The 26,144-nt window shown below is 38.8% G+C and overlaps 1 protein-coding gene across 1 annotated transcript; it reads right to left on the reverse strand.

Moving 5' to 3' along the window:
* On the reverse strand, positions 1 to 26,144 carry LOC127442472 (segment polarity protein dishevelled homolog DVL-3-like). The gene is made up of 15 exons (XM_051700533.1): positions 25,352 to 26,144; positions 19,796 to 19,865; positions 18,750 to 18,868; positions 18,480 to 18,598; positions 14,823 to 14,964; positions 13,194 to 13,287; positions 13,037 to 13,106; positions 11,400 to 11,539; positions 11,213 to 11,289; positions 11,036 to 11,103; positions 9,608 to 9,757; positions 9,331 to 9,462; positions 8,970 to 9,137; positions 5,658 to 5,861; positions 1 to 2,142 (listed from the first exon to the last, which is right to left on the reverse strand). Exons 1-15 carry the CDS (start codon positions 25,510 to 25,512, stop codon positions 1,814 to 1,816), a joined length of 2,043 nt encoding a protein of 680 aa, XP_051556493.1. The 5' UTR covers positions 25,513 to 26,144; the 3' UTR covers positions 1 to 1,813.

Raw genomic sequence — 26,144 nt, forward strand, 5'->3', positions numbered from 1 at the left:
TGTCCGTAAGCTTTGTTTAGATCCCAAAGTCTAAAAAGTTTAGTCCAAAGTTTAGATTTGAGTAATAGTGATGCTTGCCTTACCAAACACCACTAAAAATGACTTATTGCACCTGGAAATAAACACAAACACATAACAGTAGTGTATTGTGATTTCAGTGAAGTGTTTTTTGTGTGTGTAACACACACACACACATTGACATTTTAGTTGTGCTGGGTTTTCAAATCCTACACCATAAATTATCTGTGAATAGTTACTCCAAATCATTTAAACTCGTCCTTCCGATCTTTATAACTCTCCATTTCTCGCTCTCTATTAGCTGCCCCTCACTCCGTTACCTCGGCGCACCAGCTATAAAGAAATTTCACCGTTACAGTATGTGATGATTTATAGAATAATCCACATGGATTGTTGGTTTATTGTTTTCTATTGTTTATATGTTGGTCAACATTGTTTTCACCAATAAATATTGTAATATTGATACAAATCATGTGAAAGCCCCATTACAGTTCTTCTAGGTGAAGCTCCTTAGTTGATTATCTTTGTTTCAATGGAATGAATTGTCCACTTGATATTCTAGGGAATATGCTAAAAAAAATCTATGTTCAATCCTTAACCTTAATATAAACCTGTAACTTAATGTTATTCTACAACATTCTACAGGCAATATTAGCATGCAGTGGCTACTCCGTTTCTTCCCAAAACAATACTTGGCAGATTGCCATTTTAAGCTCAAGAAATTATATTTAGAAAGGTTGGTGAATGTCAATATTGGCCAACAAACAATGGAAGAAGATGTGGACAAACCCAGAAACATCTGGATTCCAGATTGATTGAGAACTTTCACATTCCTTCACACATTCTTAATCCTGGAACCTTATTTGAACAGATTTACCAAAAACACACAAACGCAAGGATACTCCAAGCTTGTCACAATAAAACTATATTTATAAAAAGAAAAAAAAAGAACATCTCCTAACATGGTACTTCAAAAATTCTCCCAATACAATATTGCTGACAAACACTGAAAAATATATTCTCAGTAAATACAATTTCCATGAATAATGAAATGTCTGCATGAGAAATTTACTGAGTAAAAATTTAAAAACGGGCAAAAAAAAAAAAAAAAAAAAAAAGAAGTTACGACCCTCCTAATATGCATTAAAATGGCAGAGTACAACACAAATTTCTCTTCAAAATGTAACATTTATGCCCTTGGTTGGACTACATTCACCTTGAATCCTCACTCCCATATACTGTAGTATTTTTAACTAAATCCTATTGAATTATTGCTATTTACCCACAAAACGTCTCCTTTTTTTGTCAATAAAAGGATATCTTTCCATTTTCTCCAACGATACATTGCTATTTTGAAGTGATTTCGTAAAAAAGGGACAGTTCATCCAAAATAAATTATTTATCCACCCTCATGTTGTTTCAAACTCGTATGGCTTACTTTCTTCTGTTACAGCAGAATGACAGCCTCAGTCACCATTCACTTTCAGTGAAAAAAAGATGCAATGAAAGTGAATGGTGACATTTTCTTTTGTGTTCCACAGAAGAAAGTCATGCGGAAGAACATGAGGGTGAGTAAATAATGACATCATCTTCAGAGACAGAATGCAAGAACTGATGTTGCTTATGCTTTTAGTATACTAATTTCTAAGACCTAAATAATGTTGGGGCTCACAAGCTACTGATCTCTCGATCAGCTCTAATCCTAATTCTAATTGCTTGCACTAGTAGGTCAGTTTATTGTAATCCATAAGGCAAAAAATATTTGGGCACTTCTGCTCTAAACAGTCACACACAGTCACATGATGTCGACAAAGAATTCCCCATTGGCTGTGTTGCAAGAGCGGCGCGAACCGGTGAGTTCGGGGGGAATGTTGGCAAGATGGCGGCCGGATGGGGACCCCGGAGCCCCTCGTGTTGATCCCTGTTTCAGGCTGTAGCTGTGAGATCGTGAGCTCCGCACGCTGCCCTCGCTGGGGGGCGCCACCGAGCGCTCACTAGGAGCTCTGTCTTTGCGGAAGTCAAATTCAAGTGCGTCGCCCATCTCGCTGCCCCCTCCCAACCTGAAGTCTCCAGTTGCTGTTTTCCCCTCAGTCCGGCTCCAACTGCAGTTTGAACCACTGCTCTCTACAGATGACAACAAGCAAGGTGTTACTTATAAACAGTAGTGGTATGAGATTGTATCATAGGGTCCTATATATCAAGACCATGCCATGCTAGCTGTGCTGGCTCACTCTAATATGTAATGTCAACTTTTTATGATCCAATCAATTTGCGATGGATAAGATAAAGTCCTGTCCATTTTTTTTTTTTTATTGTTTTTTATATCCTGTTTCACTCCTCGAGCTACATTGAATACATATGTCCATAACACTTTATTATGGCTATTTAGAGAAATTATGCATCATGTATAACATCATACTAACACATGATGCATAGGCCTATGCAGACTATGCCCTCTGTTGTTCAAATTTTTGTTGGTCAGAATTGAGATGTTTAAATCTAACTCTATCTTATATCGCAATAAAAAAAATTTAAACCCACGATGCAAACCGTTGCACTTTTGTATTTCATGTGCTGCACGCTTTAAGGTTAATAAGTGCTCTGCTCTCTGTCATCTGCTACACACAGAGCACATGTGATGCTCATGATCACAGTCGGTTTAGCCTTGAAAGGGACTTGATGCACAATCATTTTAAAGTGCGCAGCAGATGCACACTTAAGCTTTTAAGCTTTATTGACAGCATTTGTGGCATAAACATTAAATTGTCCAGTCACAAACCTGGTTTAGCTGAACTGTCGGAGTCATATCAGAGACATGAAGATGAATTCTCATTTTCTGCTGTGTATTTTAGCAAAAGATGCCGGTATTCATCAATATTGCCGCTTTCTGTATGTCTCCGCTATGGTCTACTGTCATTAAAATAACCGCGTCTGCAGCTCTACTATGCGGCACCTCATGTCTACTCACATTAAAGGAATAGTTCACCCAAAAATGATAATTCTCTCATGATTTACTCACCTGTAAACTATCCCAGATAAATATGTCTTTCCTTCTTCAGCAGAACCGAAATGAAGATTTTTATAAACACATTTCAGCTCTGTTTATCCATACAATGAAAGCAAATGGGTGCCGTGAAGCTACTGGCAGTTTGACGATCCAAAAGGCATATTTAGGCAGCATAAAGTAATCCACATGACTCCAGTCGATCAATTCATGTCTTCTGTAGCAAATCGATAGGTTTGTGTAAGAAACAAATCGATAATTAAAACGCTTTTATCTTTAAACAGTTGCTTCCGGCCAGTGCTGGATTGCTGTTTGAAATGACCTAACTCTAGCATGACGTTCGTTCCTCTGTTTTACACAAAAGCACGCGCTTCCGACTTCTCACGTAAACCCACCATTGCGCTTATGTCACGAGACAGCTCCGTGATGGGTCGGCTGGTAGCAGGAAGCGTTTTTTAAAAGTTAATAAAGTTTTAATTATCGATTTATTTTTTATACAAACCTATCGATTTGTTTCAGAAGACATTAACTGATCGACTGGAGTCATGTGGATTACTTTATGCTGCCTAAATATGCCTTTTGGACCATCAAACTGCCAACAGCGTCATGGCACCCATTTACTTTCATTGTATGGACAAACAGAGCTGAAATGTGCTGATAAAAAAATCTTCATTTCAGTTCTGCTGAAGAAGGAAAGACATACACATCTGGGATGGCTTAAAGGTGAGTAAATCATGAGAGAATTATCATTTTTGGGTGAACTAGCACTTTAAAGAGTGGCAATGTGCGCAGAGCGGGGAAGGGTATAAATACTATCTTTTTGCTTGTTCATATGATTCTGTTGCAGACATTTAACACGCTAGTTTAAGGGGCCATTCACACCAAATGTATAAATATATGATTACACGATCACTTAGCCAGGTGTCAGATAACTAGCACAAAGATTTAGATCTTGATCTGGATTTAATTGTCCTTCGGTCCGAATCCAGTTATTACCTTTATTAGAGAACTGCTTAGTGTAAAATAAACCTCAATTATCTAGTGATACAGAATGTCAAGGTAAAGGAAAGATTAGAATTGTTTTTGATGATCAAATTTAGCATGTCCATGAATACTGTATTTGGTGAACTTTTTATGTTTCCAAGCAACCAAAGTCATGGTTTACACAAAATCCACAACAATCTCTGTGCCAAGCTACTAAACGAATGAAGACGTATGCCATTTCATTGAGATGGAGGGAGATGGGTCCCCCTTACTATAGAAAATAAAAATACATGTTGCTTTCCGGTTGCGTTTGTAAACATAGCTGAAAACTGTCCGTTACTAACATACGTTGACTACACACATCATTTTAAAAAGTTTGAGGGAAACTTGTATGAGTTTTCTGTAAATTCCACTGATACTATCCAGGGGGGCGCCACACTACGGCATTGTTTTAATTGTCTTAGGTCCGTTTTTATTTCAATGGATATTAACGTTTTTCAGTATAATTAATCAGGTGTAAATTATTGTTTAAAGGTCCGGACAGCTACCGAAGCAGCGCATAAAAAAAGACAGTGGTCTAAACAATTAATAATGTCTTACCTGTCCAACAAAAAAGAAGCAAAATTGGCATCACTACTCAGGTTTTTCTCCATCATCAAAATTTTCCACCTTGTGAATGCCGTACTGATGTTTACTCTAGTTTTTTTCCTTTGCCGGTCTTTCTGTCTTCTTGATTCAGACCTTTTTTGCTCCTTCGGCAGTACAGCTACTGAATCTCCCATTGTCTCTGCTGCTAAATCACGATAAATAAGTATCGCCTAACCAAACAACAAAACTGTGTGCTAAATAAGCATAGCCAAGCGTATCTACATAGGCGGCAGCCAATGAGCGCAAGGATTGTCTTCTTCGACGTTTAGTGAAACACCGCGGGTCATGTGATTTCAACATGGTGAATCACACTGAAGGGGGTGACCCGCACCATGTATAATAAAACACTTTTTATAGAAAACTATTATGAGTACAGTCTTCATCTCATCTGAGTGTACACCATTCAGATCACTCTTCACAAAAACACAATTCAGTCGTAAATGTGTAAAACATTTTAAATTAGCCCCAAATTACTGAATGCACCTTTAAGAATTGACAGTAAACATCCACTGTTCTGATTGGCTCTCTGCTCTTGACTGATCTGCTCTCTCTACTTGCCATCTCACTGCTCACTGATACTGGGCGGAGCTACGGAAGTGATAAGGTCAAGTAGGCGTTGATGTGTTGTTGTGGAGGCAGTCAGATGCAAATGCCTACCACAGTGTGACATCACAATGTCGAGGAAGTAGAGAACAAGTCGTTTTGGCAGCTTGGTTTCAACAATTGCTCTTTTTGCACTGAGGATTAGGTTTTGAGGTGTAACACTTACAGTATGTTTTTATAGTACAATGACCTCTGATATGTCAAAAGATCAAGGAAAATTTTACTCATGACCCCTTTAAGTCAGATTGCTTAGAAAAGTAATTGCACTCTTCTCAATAAACCACAAGATTTGAGATATCATTCACATCCCTAGCACAAATGATGCAGCACAAGTTTCACACTGAAGTTTAATGTTTATGATTAGGGGTTTTGAGAAATGAGCAATAAAAATGTGTCTCACCTTCACTGTGCTGGCTGCCTGCACTGCCTCCACCTGCTTCAGAGTAGCTGTGAGCTGGCTCCGGGTGGGAATGTGTTGTGGGGTACTGGTAAGGGAACGCTGTAGGCCAGGGAGCTTCAGTTGGGTGCAGTAATGGCGCTAGAGTGTCCTGATCAGATGCCCCGCTCGACCCATCGTGGTCATGCAGAGAGAGGTGGGCCATATCTACAAAAAAACACCATCAGGTTGATAGAGTGCCAACACAACAGAAAATAACTTATTTTGTGATATAAATGACAGTGGTTGTTGCATAGTGATTCATCTGTGGCACTGCACAAATGAAATTGTATTTTTGTTAAAACAAAGTTGTGATTCTGAATTAAATGTGCAGATATAAAAAAAGAATGGGTACCACAATATAATATGAATACAATAAATATATAACACTCTTTCTATTGCGTTGTCTTACTGGCTGCAAAGAAAAACAAACATACAACGCAACTGTTAGAAATTGTAAGAAATTCACAAATGAATGAAGTCAGCTCTTTTAATGAATAAGTCAAAAAATACGTTATGAGTTTGAATCAGTTCAATGAATTACTGCTGAATTTGTTAGAACAGTTACTGCACTAAAATGTAACTCACAGGATGTTTATATGACATAACTCACGTTCACAACAGGGTTTTTGTTATAATAAATGGCATTTTTATTTAAAAAACATTCAAATTAGGGCCGTCAATCGCTTAAGATTACATGATATGCCAATTAATTAATCGAATTGACAACAATTAATCACATTTATCAATATTTGCTGAAAAATGCCCCCAAAAAGAGATAATTAATTATATGATAATTTAATTATAAATTATAATTATAATATAATAATTAATATGTATTATTTATTATAATAATTATTATAATAATTAGTAATTATAATATATAGAATTGTTATATATATTATGCAGTATACACCGATCAGCCACAACATTAAAACCACCTGTCTAATATCGTGTAGGTCCCCTTCGTGCCGCCAAAACAGCTCTGACCCACCAAGGCATGGACTCCACAAGACCTCTGAAGGTGTCCTGTGGTATCTGGCACCAAGACGTTAGCAGCAGATCCTTTAAGTCCTGTAAGTTGTGAGGTGAGGCCTACATGGATCGGACTTGTTGGTCCAGCACATCCCATAGATGCTCAATTGGATTGAGATCTGGGGAATTTGGAGGCCATGTCAACACCTTGAACTCTTTGTTATGTTCCTCAAACCATTCCTGAACAATGTGTGCAGTGTGGCAGGACGCATTATCCTGCTGAAAGAGGCCACTGCCATCAGGGAATACCTTTGCCGTGAAGTGGTGTACGTGGTCTGTAACAATCTTTAGGTAGGTGGTACGTGTCAAAGTAACATCCACATGAATGCTGGGACCCAAGATTTCCCAGCAGAACATTGCCCAGAGCATCACACTCCCTCCACTGGCCTGCCATCTTCCCATAGTGCATCCTGCTGCCATCTCTTCCCCAGGTAAATGCACATGCACCCGGCTGTCCACATGATCTAAAAGAAAATGTGATTCATCAGACCAGTCCACCTTCTCCCATTGCTCCATGGTCCAGTTCTGACGCTCACGTGCCCATTGTAGGTGCTTTCGGCTGTGGACAGGGGTCAGCTTTGGAACTCTGACTGGTCTGCGGCAATGCAGCTCCATACGTAGCAAGCTGCAATGCACTGTGTGTTCTAACACCTTTCTATTATGGCCAGCATTAAGTTTTTCAGCAATTTGTGCTATAGTAGCTCTTCTGTGGGATCAGAGCAGACGGGCTAGCCTTCGCTCCCCACATGCATCAATGAGCCTTGGGCACCCATGACCCTGTCGCTAGTTCACCGGTTGTCCTTCCTTGTACCACTTTTGGTAGGTACTAACCACTGCATACCGGGAACACCCCACAAGACCTGCCGTTTTGGAGATGCTCTGACCCAGTCGTGTAGTCATCACAATTTGGCCCTTGTCAAAATCACTCAGATCCTTACGCTTGCCCATTTTCCTGCTTCCAACACATGAAATTCAAGAACTGACTGTTCACTTGCTGCGTAATATATCCCAATATATCAATGTTATTCACTTCACCTGTCAGTGGTTTTAATGTTGTGGCTGATCAGTGTATATACAGTATATATACTGTATATTGATAATTAATAATTATAAATATAATACTTCAGAATATTTAGATTCAGATTAAAGCATTGATTAGACAATACAAAAAGTGTCTTTTGAAGTCAGTATATTACAAAAAATCAGAATTGCGTTCATTTTTAACATAAATTCTTTATATAATTAATCGCACTGTATTAACACATTAAATTGACATCATTAAATATGTTGCAAAAAATAGTACTGTTTTGTTTACAATGTAATGTAATATCTATTTATGTAATACAGTATTTAGGAGACAGGTTCTGCAAAAACAGAATTCTGTAGAAAACACTGCTATGCCATTCTGTGCAAATGACAAACAGTGACAGCAATAGAGATGAAAAGTACAATTTCATTTGGCAGAGAAGTATAAAGTATTGGACTATGACAGTTGGCTACGCTCTGGTGAGCTAGAAACACGATTTTCCCATTTTCAGACATGACCAAACTAAACACAGCAATTTAATATTTACACAGCTACATAATCAAAGAGAAAATGACCTTTCTGGGAGTGCATGTTAATGCTTCTGCCTCCCAAGAATATTTCAAGAACCAGTTGGTGATCATAAATTCAACAACTGGAATATGATCACTCAAATCTAAATAGCGGTTTAAATAAATATCCATATTGTTTACAATGAAAGAATGCATTTGTTTCATTTGAAACACAATGGTCAAGTACCAAGTGAAGACTGTATTATTCCATTGTGAGAGTTAACCCCCAAATTACCATTCCTGTTCTTCTGTTCAACCCTATTTCAGTTTTGAAGAATCACAGAGCTACTTTTTTTCCATAAAGTGAAAGTGAAGTGACTAGATGCTGTCAAGCTCCAGAAAAGTCAATGAAATCAAACTTGGTGTGACATGACTTGTCACAATAAGATTGAAAATGCAAAATTGGAATATAGTGTACAATTTCAATTATGGATCACTTTTATAATACTTTTATGGTGCTTTTTTGTGTGGTTTTGGAGTTTGACAGTCCATAGTCACTATATGCTTTTATTGTGTGGAATAGAGCAGATTTTATACTGTATATCTTAATTTGTATTCCAGTGAAGAAAAAAAGTCCTACGGGTTTAGAAAAACATAATGGTGAGTAATTGATGACAACTGAATCAACTGAAGACAAGCACTTACTGCCAGAAAGGTCTCCAAATATGTAGTAGCACTGTTCAGAGAAGGTGATTTTGTTGACAGTGTGGCGGATGAAGCCGGCCTTCAGCAGGTTGCTGGCGTACTTGCGCGCTTCACGGCGATCTGCAAACCCTTCCACATGATGAAACAGCCAGTCGACCACATCTGAACCTATATCCCAACAAACGCATACATGTACTTTTAATTAAAGGGCACTGTCCTAAATGATGCACTTATTCCTAAATACATTCTCAAACACACATACATTAAAATGGCACATAGCAAATCTACTTACTAATAAAGAAAATTAATGTTTCAGAACAACTAATGTAAAATATGCATGCAAATGAAAGGCAGTTTTGACCTATGAAAGCATTGGCTATAGTGATCTTCAACCACATCCTGTCTCGAACTTCTAGTCCTGAGTCTGGGCAGGCCATCGCTTTTGCAACTGTTGCCATGTCGCTGTGGACGGACAGGTGGTAGTCATCAAATCCTGCCATGAGGAGAAAAGAACACAAAGTTTTCAAAGGAGGTTACATTTATTGCCGTCTGGTGGTGAGAAACTGGGACTGAGCATTCATATGCTGTAGGTAACGGTTATACTAGGTTGTCTGCAGGAGATATGAGAGGAGTCTTACTCTCAGTCTCTGGGATGGAGCTGGAGATGGAGGAGCTGGTGGAGGTGACGGTGCTCATGGAAGGGCTCATGCCATAGGGGGGGTAAACGCCCGTCATGGCTGCTGTATGGGACACCCATGCTGCAGGGTCAATGGGCCGGATGGGCTCACCTTAGAAACAGGGCAACCAGTAAATCAACAAAGCTTTGAATTTTTCAAAAATTATTTGTTGTCTAAACAACCATAACGTATGAAAATAAATAGCTTCTACTCAGAAACTTACATATTTCTAACATTTTAAGCTTTACTTAATTTGCATTAATGTGTACAACACAAAATATCAATTAGAAGGTGATAAAGTAAAAGAATAATTGTGAGTTCCTTGAACCTCTTTGGCTTAAAATTAAGACTGTAAGTACTACTAACTCAAACGATCAAGTACAGAACTGAGGTTGTGGGGAATACCCATAATCCCTTGCGCTTGAATAATTGAAGCATGTTTGTTTGGTCAAATGGAACTTATTGGGGTATTTAATTAGTTGTTATTAAGAATTCATAGAGATTTTAGCTCTTTTAAGTATTATTGATGTTGTTTAACTGTAATTAGTTGTTTCGTGTAAAGTCACTATTAGGGTGATTAGTGTTCCCTTTGGTGAAGTTGGATTCTGTTCAATCCATTTCATTTTTCCTTGTGCATGTGAAGCTGTAGTGTATCTTTATCTGCACTTATTTGGGGAATCAACTGTTTAATTACTGACCTCAGTCTTTATTTTCTTATGAGCCAATTAAATGTAGTAGAAACAACGTTAATTTGAAACAATGTGTTATTAGTTGTTAAATCTTATTTGTGTGACACAGTTTCAAGTAAATAAAGTTGACTGATATATTTGTGCATATCTAACAAAGGTTTTCTAGTTATGCTGACATAAAATGACCATAAGTTGAATTTACTTAAAATATATGTGTAGGATTTTTGCATCACCCTTTTTAAGTAAATCCAACACATATATTTTTTTCAGTGTAGAAACCTTTAAGCAGAGACACATTCAAATCAAAACATTGTAACAACTGCAATCAAGGTTTCCATTTTTTGTAGTGTAATAATTTGCATTATTATTTTAATTGTAAAATGTGTTACCCTTGTTTAAAATTGTTTGTATTGGGTATTTTGAGGTTAGTTAAGACCTATTTACACCAGGAACTAAATGAAAAAAACTACAAAAAAAAACTACTCAAATTGCAGACAAAAATCAGCAACAATTTTTCACACCAAAACTTTATCACACCGTTTGCAACAAGAATTTATCTGATGCATTTTTCATCTTTTTCATCAGTTTAATTGGTCAGTGCTTTTCGCTGACAAAGCGGAAAGAGCGGGAATTTTATGGATCCATAATTCAATGTTTCTGTGTGTAAATGAGTGTGTGAGGGGAAAAGGCGAGCACACACTCCTGGGTAAGGCGAAGCAGCTGTTCGGGTTTGGGTCCCAGCACTTGGCTACAGTGAGCGAGACAGGTCTGCAAAAGAAAACAGTGGTGAAGTTAACACACTTTTTTAAAGTTGATCATCCAAACATATCCCATATGAAGAACAGACTGTACAGCTAGATTTCTTAGAGTTACCCACCCAGGCTTGTGCACAATCTCCCTCAGCACGCGTACAGCATCATCATTGCACATGTTCTCAAAGTTGATGTCATTCACCTGTGAGAGGAAACAGAAAATCTGAACTGATGCAATTGGATCATGCTTTCAAGTCAGTTTCTCAGAGAGATTCCTTTGTTAAACTGAACATGTCCTCCTCCAGTCCTCACCTGAAGCAGCATGTCACCAGGCTCGATGCGTCCGTCAGCTGCTACCGCTCCACCCTTCATTATGGATCCGATGTAGATGCCTCCATCACCCCGTTCATTACTCTGACCCACAATACTGATGCCCAGAAAGTTATACTTCTCTAGATGAAAACAAGAGAACGAGTTCAACATACAATGATGAGCCAAAACATTATGACCACCTGCCTAATATGCTGTTGGTCCTCTGCGTGTCGCCGAAACAGTGCCAAGCCACCAAGGCATGGACTCTACAAGACCCCTGAAGGTGTCCTGTGGTATCTGGCACCAAGATTTTAGCAGCAGATCCTTCAAGTCCTGTAAGTTGCGAAAGTGGAGCCGCAGTGGATCGGACTTGTTGGTTCAGCACATCCCACAGATGCTCAATCGGATTGAGATCTGGGGCATTTGGAGGCCAGGGCAACACCTTGAACTCTTCATTATGTTCCTCAAACCATTCCTGAACAATGTGTGCAGTGTGGCAGGGCGCATTATCCTGCTGAAAGAGGCCACTGCCATCATTCATTCAAATTGACGCCCACATGAATGGCTGGACCCAGGGTTTCCCAGCAGAACATTGCCCAGAGCATCACACTCCCTCCACTGTGTAGTCGTCTTCCCACAGTGCATCCTGATGCCATCACTTCCCCAGGTAAACGGCACACACATACACGGCCGTCCACGTGATGTAAAAGAAAATGGGACTCATCAGACCAGGCAAACTTCTTCCACTGCTCCAAGGTGCAGTTCCAACGTTCGCGTGCCCATTGTAGGTGCTTTCGACGGTGGACAGGGTGGGCACTCTAACCGGTCTGTGGCTACGCAGCCCCATACGTAGCAGGGTGCGATGCGCTGTGTGTTGTGACACATTCCTCCCGTAAACATCATTAACATTTTCTGTGACTTGTGCCACAGTTGACCTTCTGTCGGTTCGGACCAGACGGGATAGCCTTAGTTGCCCTCGCGCATCGATGAACCTTGGGCGTCCAACACCCTGTCACCGGTTTGTGGTTTGTCCCTCCTCGGACCACTGTTGATAGGTACTCTCCACTGCTGACCGGGAGCACCACACAAGCCTTGCCATTTCAGAGATGCTCTGACCCAGTCGTCTGAACATAACAATTTGGCCCTTGTCAAAGTCGCTCAGATCTTTACTCTTGCCCATTTCTCCTGCATTCAACACGTTGACTACGAGAACTGATTGTTCGCTTACCATCTAATCTACCCAGACCTTGACATGTGGTCTTGTTAGGAGATGATCAACGTTATTCACTTCACCTGTGAGAGGTCATAATGTTTTGGCTCATCGCTGTAAGCTGTCATGCTGGTGTCCATGCTGTATGACATTTTCTATTGATACAGACTATAAAATTCATAGTTCCAGTCCTGGATGTTTAATGGTAAATAATACAGAGTTCTAGTCATTCTAAAATACACAATATAGTAACAGCTGTATAGCACCCATAGTGGCCAACTATTAACCTTAGTTTACATGTCAGGGACTATATCTTCTAGCGGCAGGATGGCACTTAATGAATTTGCTCAATAAAAAAAAGTTTTACATTTAAAAAAAATAATAATAAAAAAATAACAACATTTAAAACCATATAATGCATACTCACCCATATTTAAAGTGACAGTGATGATATTCAGTGACATGGTGGAGTCAGTGATGCTACTGAAAGATGAAGACTGAACAAGAGAGAAAGGCAATGTCAGTTCCAAACACCTTGACTGTTTTATTATTTGACTTTTCAGAGTTTCCGTGCATTGTCTCACCCTCTCCATTTGTTGGGCTTTAGGTTTGCGTCTCCGGCGCCGATGCCGTCTCATTAGCCGAGATGAGCCACTTTGCTCTGTAACACTGCTAAAACTGAAAAAACGGATATGAGATCTCAATTGACTAAATATTAGGGCTCTCAATCGATTAATATTTTTTAATTGAATTCATTACATGAATTAATTAATCACAATTAATCGCATACCAGTATATACCAAACAAGGACCCCAAAGAAAGGTAATTGAGTAATTAAATAATTATAAATATAATACATAGGCCTAATAAAGATTATAATTCAGATAATTTAAAGTCATTACATCATATTGTGGCAACGGACAAGTAAAGCATTCAGACAATACAAAAAGTGGCTTTAAAAGTGAAAATACTGTTTGTTTTATTTTCATATCATTGAACATATCCCTATTATTGACCTACTTCCCTCTGCTCTATTTTTAATTGTTGGTCCATGTACTCATGTGTCAGATGGACATTTTTGGAGCGTTTCACTAGTTTTCAGCGTCTCTAATTATAAGCACGAAACTTTGAAAATCGCATCCTGAAACCCTGCATTCTGCTGGACTCGGTTCAGCTCTCCTTAAGCACAAAAGCTGTGACAAATGAGTGTGGAAGGCTGTGCTGCCTGCTCGATGGTTTGACGAGACTTTTCACGAGGAGCACTGACTGCTCTCTACTGCATCATGGTGGTACATCAAGCTTGAATTGCTCCGATGGTAGGAACATTCCTTATAAAAAAAACAATTCTGTCATTATTATCTCAACCTCATGTCATTTCAAACCTGTCGAATACTGTAAATTTTTCCGTCAAACACAAAAAGACGACATTTTTAAGATCTTTACACAGCTTTTTCTCCATACAATGACTGTTCATGACTGTCACACCTCAAAAAAAAAAAAAAAAAAAAAAAGACATTCATGCACTTGAGTGCTATAATCCATATATTTTGAATCTGATATATGCTTTGTATGAGCAGTAGACCAAAACTTAAGTCATTATTCTTTGAAAATCCCTCCCCATTTCATTTGCGATCCCCTTCAGATTAAAAATGACACCTCAAAGTGTCTGGCCAGGTTTGACGTCATTGGTTCTTTTATACATTGTAAACTAATGTGATGCGCCAGTTCGAATATGCAGGATGGAGACTGAAATTTGAGAGCAACAGCAGAAGGAACATTTTCGTGCATTTTTATTTTTGGTTTGTTCCCCACACAAAGCCATCGTATGGCTTTGGAAGATTTGGACAATAGCACACAAGTAGTATGGACTACTTTAATGGTGCTTTTCGGAGCTTCAAGAAGATTCTTAAAATAAAATAATCCCCTTTTTGTTCCGTTTAAAAATAACAGCATACGGGTTCAGAACAACATGAGGGTGAGTGAACAAATAAGGACAGAATTTTAACTTCAGGGTGAACTATCCCTTTAACCTAAAGTGACATTCACCTATCATCAAATCTCCACAAACCATTTTTATTGTTGCACACATTTGCTTATCAAATTGCTGCAGTCTGTTGAAAAACCTCACTAAACTGTTGGGGCTCACTCTAGTCTTAATCATTATTTGTGTACTAGTGTGGGGACAGTTTGTGGATGAATGCTGTGAGCCTCACCGGCTGGTGGAGACGTCATCCGAGTCAAAACAGCTGCTTGATTCCAGTTCACTGCTCATGAGAGAAGAACGGCTGTCACAGATGTCAAAACCTCCCAGATCCATTCCTTTGCCTCCACGAGAGTAGCCATTCGATCGTGCTCCTACAGCAAACAGTATGAATCATCAATGCTAGTGTTCATTTGTGTTTAATTGTATTCTTTGTGGTGTTATTACAATCACTTCCTCACACCTTACATCAAGAGACAAGTTTGAATCAAATTGTTGCCAACAATAAGCAACCCAGGCAAATTTAAGCATTTAAGTCATTTCCGATCCCTCAAAGCGAGAATTTGTACTCGATTTGTACATTTTCTGAAGAAAATTTGAGAGGTGCATGCTTGCTCTCTTGTGCAAAACCTGCAGCCACAATGCTAGCGTGTTGTGGGTGGTTGCCAAGGCCTCACAGTACCTAAGGTGTTTTGAGTGTTTTTAGCATGTGGCTATTCGGTTGCTTGGGTGTTCTGGGTGATTGCTGACAGGCCCAAATCAAAAGAGCCAACCCCACCCCCCTAAAGTGGCAGATACTCTAGAAGTGATGATTACTGCTTTTGGAAAAGGTCATGAGGCATCAATGTATTACTCCCTGTTAATTCAGAGTCTGGGGGACGGAGCTTCAACTTCTCTCAAGAGATTACGGGAGAAAGATTTAAACTTGGTATTGGAGGAGGGAGTGTGGGCTAGGATTCTAAAAAACGTCAAGTCTACATCTAGGGATTCAAGGGTGTGTCTGATGCAATTTAAGATTTTGCATCAATTTTATTGGACACCCACTAGATTGTTTAGGCTTGGTCTTAAAGACACATCCACCTGCTGGCGATGCCAATCAGAAGACAGGGACACAACCCATGTTTTTTGGGGATGTGTTAAGATCCAAGAATTTTGGTTGAGGGGTCAGAGCTTTATATGTGACGTACTGGACACTCAATTTTCATTTTGCCCCAGACTCTGCATCTTAGGTGATGGGGCGGTCATTAATATTGGGGATAGTCACTTAAAAAGTTGGGTGCCAGCCAGAGTTATGGTTGGCAGACAAATTATCCTTAGGGGGTGGAAGATGGCTGGGGCACCCTTGTTTCGGGAGTAGTGCGGGAAGATGGGCGGCAGCGTTTGAGGAGGTGATTTTTAGAAGGCTGGGAAAATGGGATTGGTTTGATAGGAAGTGGGGTAGATATTTGGCTTTTTTGGAGGGTTCTTGGGGAGGGGCAGTGGAGAGGGATTTTTAGTTTGATGTGTATGTGCGTTCTTGTTTTTTGAAAGTATATATATATTTTTCTTTATGTTTTTTTTTATTTTTTATGCTCTAATAAGTGACCACTGTAGTGCGTCTTTGTGTTGGATGGAGAGGAATGTTCGGGGGAGGGGTTTAATGTATAAAATTGATTCCGTATTTTATGATGTGTTTGTCTGTCTTGTGGATGGAATCAATAAAAACTGTTAATAACAAAAAAGAGCCAACCCACAAGTCTCTATGATATTCTGGTCCCTATATGTGGCCCATTTTATTGTCCGCCAAGCAAAAAAGTATGATCTTAACAAACTATCCTTAACAAGCTGCTTTATTTGAGATACTCATGTCAAGCCAGCATCTCACTAGCTGATTTTTCCAATGATTTTCAGGTGTTAGCTTCACTAACATAATCACCGGCTAGGCAGAGGGATTCGATGTGCGCACCAGCACCTCTCAGCGGTAGTTGTTAATCACCTGACCGTTGGAACTCCCTGCTGATTTACTGGCTTCAAGCACTCAAAAAACACATCCGTTTTGTTTAAAAAAAAAATTATTCTGTCACTGAAGCAGGGTCTTGTGTTCTCCTCAAGTGACCAATGCACTTCTTACTGAAGAACTGACAAGATGTCAAGCGGATCTGAACTTTTTTTAGCACACTCAGCTGCATTTCATCACAAACGCTGATTGAAATCCATAGTGATTCTGTCACCAAGTGGTTTTCCTGCCTTTTTTTCCACACTAAAATGACATCAGAAATCAGTCACAACAGTCTGTTTTTATTGAACGAAATGTATTTTTACATACTGAAAGCTGCATATGGAAATAGGCGCCTCGATGTGATAAATACACAATCACGCACTTTCACAAGGTCTTCACTATTGTGTCTCTCTTTTGGATAGCAGCCGAACAGACAGGAAGGACGGCTTCAGCTACTTTTTGACAGATAAAAACGTGGCTTCACTCTTTCTGTGTGTATGTGTGTGCAAGTGTGCAACGAGAGAGCTCTGTATTGTTTTGCGAGCATCTGCTCTGTATTTCCATTATTTTCCTCTGTATACACGTGCTGGACAGTTGACTTTGACTGCTGCATCGCACTTTGCTGTTTCTTCAGCTTCTCAAGCAGAACTGCCGCATTTTTTTAGACACCTTGTTAAGTTAAAAAGTTTCAAAAAATGCATGACGAGACAACTGCGTTCAGTTAAATTTGTTGTTTTCTAGCTTGTTTTTAGCACCAGTGTCACAAAGATTCTGGGTGTGCGGGGTATCCAGCACATGAGGTAGGATGGTTCGTCTGGGAACTAGTAAGCATAACAGCACATATTCCTAGTATTTTACGACTTTATCGTACTTCATAGCTCGACAGTAATGAGCTAACTTGTGTGGCAATATCTTAAATGGAGCTTTACCTGTCGAGAAGAAACTTGGCAAGTTTTGCGTCTCCATTGAACCCCGAAAATTCCCTCAAATTCCTCACCTTGTAAATGCAACGCCAATGTTCACTATGGTTTCACTAAGGTTTTACTCCTTTCACTGTCTCTGTGTCTGTGTCTCTTAGCAAGTCTTCAAACTGGATGTTGGATGTTCACATTCCCCCGGCTGAAAAAGTAGCCATGCCCCAAACTCACGCTATAGGTTGAGCTAGAAAGGGATGGCTGTAGCTGAGCGGGCCGCTCAAAATATAAACATCATTGTTTTTGTAGTGCCTGGGAGGCTCAGTGTTTATGCTTTAGAGGAAGGTTAACCCACGAATGACCCTTAGTTGTCAATGAACAATAAACTGGGATAGTAGAACATATTTTGACATCAAAAAAGTTACATCACCTTTAATGTGACTTACACTGTTACACATGATTCCAGATTTTTCTGCACCAAGAAAAGTCTCAGCACTTGATAAAAGTGTTTTTTTTTTTTTTCTTTTCTTTTCCTGCTCTAGTGTACTGAGGGGCCGCCGTGCCTTGTTAAAACCATGTATGTTTACTGTTATAATGCTGTTACGAATGTTGCCTATTATGCTTACAGAAAATTCAGCCTATTGCAACAATACTTGCTTGGAGACTAAATTATAAAGAGAGTGAGCGATTTCTGGTTTGGGCTTAAAATCTGACAGTACTGTAGGGTCGGGTCACACGGTCTCGGGTGCGGGTCGGGTTTTATTTTAAGGCATGTGCAGACCTCTACCATGTCTTTAGCACAAATGGTGGGGGGCGTTACATGCCAAAGTTTAAAATTTAGGATTAGGAGTTTGTTCAGATCCCTAACCATAAATATGAGCGATAATAATAGTAATGCTTGCAAAACACCACTAAATATTAACCTTTTACTGACATAAAATATGGCAGAGCTCAAAAAGCAGAAGACATGCAGAAAGAAATGAGTGGTGAGACATACCCGAGTGATCATGTGAGTGTTTCCTGCGTGATCTGTCTGATCTCTCCCTCCTGTGTGACACCACTGAATCAGTCTCTGTGTCATCATCCACTCCATGCTGGCTGCCTACAGCTTTTGGACTGTGACAGAGAGAATGTTAAAAAATGACCGAAACAGAAAGACTGAGAATATTGTCCCTATTTTGCATTTTAGTGCAAATTAAGAAGTGAGAAATAAGGAAACACAATATGGGAACAGTAAAACAAGTGCTGTGTTGCTAATGAAACATACTGGAAGGACGGGGGTCTGGAATCTCCAATGCCTTGGCTTCTCTCGTGAGACGGTGGCCGCTCGGATTGACTCTCAGCCACTGAACATCCATCTGAGTGGGAGCCATCTGATGACACCAGCTATCAACACACACACAAAAGAAAACGGAGTATAACAGAGGCAAGACTACCTACAACAAATCTCCTCAATTAAAACTTCTTAAAAAAAAAAAAAATATCCAAAAGGAAAAATGGTTTTAGACCACAAGAGCACTTTTACTAAGATGGGACATGAGATGAACTAAACCTTAATAAAGATCAATTGAAGTACAATGGAAAAAATGATAAAAGCTTATACTCCATGAACTTCAAATGATCCAAAATGATGAGTCTGGGCATTTATGATAGCATGGATCTCATTTACATATAACCATATAGCAGATGTTTTTATCCAAAGTGCCTTACAAATGCAGAAAAACAAGAAATGTCTCATAAAGGAGCCAACAATACTAGTGTCACAATACCATATTTCAATAGTAAATCTCACTGTCTCATGGAGTTATGATCCCATTCCTGAACATTCCCTGGATTATTGGCTGCTCACTGAATGTCATGTGGATTTTAAAGTGTCAAACATGTATCAGCAATCTCCAATTCTTGTTAATCTAATCTGCTGTTCTGCTGGAGGGAAGAGGAAGGCCATTTGTAACTACCCCAAAACAGAGTCGCTTAAATGGATGTGTTAATTTGAGTGCATTTGTACGCTGCTCTAAGGAATGAAAAGATGTTCAATCCTTATGTATAGCATTTAAATATAAATAAGCCACTCATACAACAAAGCTTTTGCAGCGTATGCCCAAAGACTTTGATGAGATACGCCAAACTGAAAAACCTTAAGTAGGAATGAGTGGCAGCCCCTTTGAAAAACACAAATACAGCAGTGCCAGCACTCAAAGATTCGGGAATGAGGTGAATTAAAAGGCTGATTTACTATGCAAGGAGCACCAGGGAACTGGGATGCAGGGCTGGATGGGATGTGTGTGTGTGTGTGTGTATCTGTGTTCTCACCCAGCAAATCACACGCCCGTTATAACAGGGAAGCTTTGCATTGTCGTCGGTGATTTCCTCCTTGACCACCCTACGAAAAAAACAAAAGACCAGAATATGGAAGGCAAAAAAATCAGAACTTATTTCACAACCATAGCCTGTGTGTGAACTTTAAGAAAGGAAAATCGGCTTTTGCCTGGAGTGTCTGGGAATAAATTAGAATACATAAATGAGACAATGCCATTAGATGAAAGAAAGCAAGGGTTGGGTCAGAATTGCATAAAAGCATGCAATCGCATGTGCTTACTGAACACACAAAAGATCGAATATAGCGAGCATTTGATTGAGACTTCATAAGATAAGATAATGGAAAGTGTATATCTTAGGTCCTGTAACTATGTTTTTCGCATTTTAAACACCTTTTTGCCAACCATTCATTTTAAATTGTGCTGTGGTGTGAGTCAAATACACATGTAGTCTCAGTTAACATATGGTCATAAAAGCATTTGTGCATCATAATTATAAAAGAATTAGCAAAATGTGGTTTTAAATACTGTAGTTTTAGGTGGAGTACAGCACATCATAGGACATAGTATTTCATGTTAACTATCCTTTTATAAACTGTGGGACGTGTTTAAATTATTTTCTGTGGTAATCAAAACCACAGATGCAATCCATAGAGCTTAAATTAAATTTAACTCAGAATTTTCCTTCAAAAACATAAAAGGCCCATTTTGATATACATCTAATCCAATCTTGGTCTTGAAAAATGTTTGAGAAAAAATATTTTTGTTGTGTTGACAGAGATCGATTTAACTGAGCTATCATTTTGCAGAAGTGTGAGCCAGCCATTCAGTGACTTACATCTTTAATCTTTTAATTAACTTTTTCTGTGGGAGTTTAGGGAGGGGAATAGGACGATCAAACTACGACATATTTCACTGGGGAAGGTTGTAAAGCTGCCAGTGCTGAAGCGATCAGGGCATTCCACAGTGACTGCCTGCAGTTGTTCCAAGGCAACATTCTTTCGCCTAATGTAACAGACAGACAGGACAAGAACACTGGCCAGCACTCTAGATGTTACTTATTTACAAGCTAAGGCTTAGGCTGAAATAAAGGTACAGATAAAACTTTAGAATAACTTTTGTTGATAAGTCATTCACAAACATAATTCTTAACAGATAAGTAGTTTATGTGCATTCAAATCTGAATAGGAAATTATGAAACAATGTTTAAATGTAAATGTTATTTGAATGTACATTAACTAATCATCAGTTAAGAATTATATGTTGCATATTTTCAACAGACCCAGGGACCCCCATCCTATGGCGCCTTGATCTCGCCACGTAGGAAAAATATAAAAAAGGTAATTCTGACTTTATATAATCACAATTGCGACTTCATACTATCTCACAATTTCAACTTTGTCTCACGATTTGTGACTTTATTTCTCTCAGTTTCGACTTTATTTCTCCCAATTGCGACTTCCTGTCTCTCAATTTCAACTTTAGTTCTTGCAATTTCTAAATATAAAGTCGAAACTGCGAAATATAAAGTCAAAACTACCGGTATAAATTGCATATTATATCTCTCAATTGCGACTTTATTTACAATTTCAACTTTATATCTCTCAATTTCGGCTTTATACCTCTCAATTTCAAATTCATATCTCTCAATTTCTAAATATAAAGTCAAAATTGCAAAATATTAAGTCAAAACTACCGGTATAACTTGCATATTATATCTCTCAGTTGCGACTTTATTTCTCTCAATTTAAAATGTATATCTCGCAATTTCTACTTTATTTCTCCCAATTGCAAGATATAAATTCACAACCATATCTCGCACATTATATCTTGCAATGGCAACTTTATTTCCTCCAATTAAAAAAAAATCGTTGTGAGATATAATGTTGCAAATTCAAAATCTAAAGTCGCATCTAGCCCATGTCTCGCACATTATATTTCGCAATTGTGACTTTATATCTCTCAATTTCGACTTCCTATCTCTCAATTGCAACTATATCTCTCAGTTTCGACTTTATTTCTCTCAATTTTGACTTTATTTCTCTCATCTCAATTGCGACTTTATATCTCTCAATTTCGACTTCCTATCTCTCAATTGCAACTATATCTCTCAGTTTCGACTTTATTTCTCTCAAATATAGGGAGTGGTGGTGGTGTAGTGGACTAAAGCACTGAACTGGTAAGCAAAAGGTTGTTGGTTCAATCCCCACAGCCACCACCATTGTGTCCTTGGGCAAGGTACTTAACTCCATGTTGCTCCAGGGGGATTGTCCCTGTAATCAGGGCACTGTAAGTCGCTTTGGATAAAAGTGTCTGCCAAATGCATAGATGTAAATTTCAACTTTATTTCTCTCATCTCAATTGCGACTATATCTCTCAGTTTCGACTTTATTTCTCTCAATTTCGACTTTATTTCTCTCATCTCAACTGCGACTTTATATCTCTCAATTTCGACTTCCTATCTCTCAATTACAACTTTATTTCTCTCAATTTCGACTTTATATCTCTCAATTGCGACTTTAGTTCTCTCAATTTCGACTTTATTTCTCGCATCTCAATTGCGACTTTAGTTCTCTCAATTTCGACTTTATTTCTCTCATCTCAATTGCGACTTTAGTTCTCTCAATTGCGACTTTATATCTCTCGATTTCAACTTCCTATCTCTCAGTTGTGACTATCTCTAAATTTCGACTTCATATCTCTCAATTTTGACTTTATATCTCTCAATTGCGACTTTATATCTTGCAATTTCTATATATCAAGTCAAAATTGCGAAATATAAAGTCAAAACTACCGGTAGAACTTGCATATTATATCTCTCAATTTCAACTATATTTCTCTCAATTGCAACTTCATATCTCTCAATTGCGACTTTATCTTGTAATATACAGTTGGAACTAGATCTCACACATTATATCTCATAATTTCTACTTTATGTCTCACAATTGCAAGCTTATATCTACTTTTACATGCAAGATGTAAATCCGAAATTGTGAGAAATAAAGTCGAAATTGCGAAATATAAAGTCGCAACTATATCTCGCACATTATATCTCGCAATTGCAACTTTATTTCTCACAATTTGAATTTATATCTTGCAAAATTGACTTTATTTCTCACAATTGGTAGATAAGAAGAAACTGAAAAATATAAAGATGGAACTTGATCTTACACATTATATCTCACAATTTCTACATTATTTCTCATAATTGCAAGGTTATGAGAAATAATGTCACAATTGCAAGATATAAACACACAATTACGAGTATTAGAGCTGCAATTGCAAGAAATAAAGACACAATTGTCAGATTTAAAGTCAGAATTACCTTTTATATTTTTTTATTCCATGGCAGGATATGGCTTCCATACCATCTAGATTCTAAGTCAACCCAGGGGCCTTAAAAAAAGGTTTATGTATTCAATTATTTTATGTATAAAATTCTTTTTACATGATGAAACTGCTGCCTGAAAACCCTGGATATATTCTACAAATGTTTGATAATGCAATTAACTGAAGTCGTGCAGTGTGGTACAAACTGAGTTCTGGATGTGACAGACAAATGTGAAAATGTCCAAAGTTTACAGACTAGGGGCCCAAAAATGTGCTCAATATATGTTTATGGTGACTGTGTTAATGAAGACCTAGACCAGAAAATGACAAATAAGAGAGATAATGATAGTTCAGCTGGGTGGTCTAGTGGTAACTAATTAGCCCCTTTATAAAAGGCCCTTGGTTCTAATCCACTCAGATGCAACTTTTATAATAAACAAAGATTGCATCCCCACCTCAGTGAAGTATATCTTACGTGGGGACACATTTGTTTGCTTCTTTTTTTTCTTTTTTTTCTTTTTTACTGCAGCTAGTTCCTTCTAGTTCATAAATTACTATTAATGTCTAAGATTTGAAGTAACATGTGCTTTAATAGCATGAACTTCTGTCAAAATATTACTGTATCCTAGAAACATGGGATGCTAAGAAGACAACCGGATTTCTTAATAATAATAAGGCAGAGGCTATTTGCACTAAGTGTAAATAGCAACATATTTGCACTAAGTGCAAATAGTGTTAAACAGATACTATTTGCACCCCTAATTAAATACTAACAGGGCATCACTGCAGTGTGTTTATTTAGAGTCAAACAGACACCCTACACTAACCTCTACCTAATAAAACCTCTAAACCTAATCCTAACCTTCTCTTACAAAAATTAACCATGGTTTTAACAGTAACCATAGTATCACCATGGTATTTTATAGTAACCACTAAAACATGGTTACTATGTTAACACCATATTACTGTAGTAACAAATATGGTTAACTGCATTAAAACTATGGCTTACGCCAAAAAACATAGTTACTATAGTAAAACCATAGTTAATTTTACCCGGATCAAACCTTTCTCTCAACTCTCCGACCTTCATCGTGACCAAATCACTGCGAGGAAATCAACCTTTATATTCATTTTATTTATTATTATAAGTAGTATTAAAGAAAAACATTAAGAGTTGAGACATGAAATAGGATGGGGAAAACTGAGTCAAACGGTGGATTAGAACCCAGGTCATCCGCATGGAAAAATCACATCCACACTGTTTTACACACTCAAGGAGCAGTTTGTCTTTAATTTCTGTTTCCACCAGACTATTTCAGTGTGGTAGGTATTTACACCTAGTGTAAATAGTCACTCCGTGATGATAACATTTTTATATTATTGATATTACTATGCTCTCCATCACTAATATGCGAGAGTAAAAATCACAGGCGATAGCGTCATAACAGAATGCGCACGCGCGAGAACTTGACCAGAGAGGGACTCCTTCTAGTCACGACAGTCAAAAAGTCCTTTGAGGACGAACGTTCGGTTTTGGGATTTATGGCAGTTGACCTACGCATGCGCAGAACAGAGTCGCGCACGATCGATTCTCTACTGTACTTCTCTGACGTGTGCTTGGATTAAAGGGCGGAAAATTCCTCAAAGTACAAGTTTAATGCTTTCGTTTCGGTGATACTCGCTCTACTACATACTGACACCATGGAGGTTTTAAACTCTGTGAAGTTGTAAAAGAAACTTTAGGGAGCGGATATAACCATTAAAAGCGTAAAGAAACCCTCAAACCTCAAGAGTGCTTTTTGTGTCGTCATGGTTATTTAGAATGACGCGGTGCAGCAAATTTACGAAGGACGGACACTGACCGAGTCCAGCTATGACACTTTGACTCTGTTCTCCCCCCATTCACATAACTCTCTAACCACCCCAAGCTAGTGCCTTCAGGCCAAAAGCCATTTTTAAGTGTAATCCAATCTTAAAATGGATGCCGATGTCGATAATTTAACAGGACTCCACACACACACACACACACACTTCACTTTTCACTCGTTTCACACACTGTGCGTCCAACACACACAGGGATATTATATCAGCCTCTGGAAGACCATAGCAGTTGATCCACGATCCCAAACAAGGGAAGAAAACGCGTGAATGACTGGAATTTCGCGTTAAACCCGACAATACATGCAGAACTGTGAGGAAAACTGTTGAACAGAGTGCTCACCCAAAGTCATCGTCCATAGATTTAAAGAAAAACTTGTAGTTGGGCTTCTTGAGAGCATTTTTCAGGTCCAAAAGGGTGACCCTTTCGGCAGGGATGGGCAGTTTAACCAGGTATGGAGTTTCCTGGTCGTCGAGATGGTAGATAACTTTAGTCTCCCCCATTGCGGACCGCCGGGGAGAAGCGAGCAGCGGTCATCCAGCGCAGGGGGTCCCCAGATGCCCCTCCAGAACGGGGTTCTCGCCTCTTTCACCCGCCAGCTGAATTTTTTTGTTTATCCCTTTCTTTCTTTCCTTGCCTTCCTTCGGAGTTCCCAAGAATCTTCTATATCAACGCAAATATTCCATGAAGTGATGGGTTTCAAATGCGATTATCGATCCATGCTCTCATGTCACTGTATTCCGCTTTATGAGAACAGAGAATAAAGGGTGAAATGTGTGATAAAGAAGAATATTTTGGTCAGGAATACCGTCTGCCTGCTCTCCTTACAGAGGGTTTTGTGTTGCTTTCATTGAAGCCGACTGCCCAGGGAAACGCGCTCCCTCTAGCGGAGAGGGGTGGAAGGTGTGAAAAAAAGTTACATTTTCTCCGCCCCAGGCGTGAAGCGACCTCCGATACGACCCGATGCTATCTTGTTTGTTCACTCACCTCAGTGACCTCATCTCACAAATTGTCCCCAGATGTTTAAATTACTCACACTCATTCACTTGGTTACACTGAACACTTCTTTTGACAGAAGCTGATTGTATGAATCTTTCTAGACTGTATCCAGGGCCGTAGCTAGTGGGGAGAAAAG

The sequence above is a fragment of the Myxocyprinus asiaticus genome, chromosome 6, assembly GCF_019703515.2.
Source record: "Myxocyprinus asiaticus isolate MX2 ecotype Aquarium Trade chromosome 6, UBuf_Myxa_2, whole genome shotgun sequence".
Taxonomy (NCBI): Eukaryota; Metazoa; Chordata; class Actinopteri; order Cypriniformes; family Catostomidae; genus Myxocyprinus; species Myxocyprinus asiaticus.

Coding starts and splice junctions, on each gene's coding strand:
- LOC127442472 (XM_051700533.1), bottom strand. CDS start 25,512: ATGGGGGAGACTAAAGTTATCTACCATCTCGACGACCAGGAAACTCCA. Junction 11,290..11,399: donor CTGGTGACATGCTGCTTCAG/GTGAGGACTGGA, acceptor TTCCTCTCACAG/GTGAATGACATCAACTTTGA. Junction 9,138..9,330: donor TATAGCCAATGCTTTCATAG/GTCAAAACTGCC, acceptor GTTGGGATATAG/GTTCAGATGTGGTCGACTGG.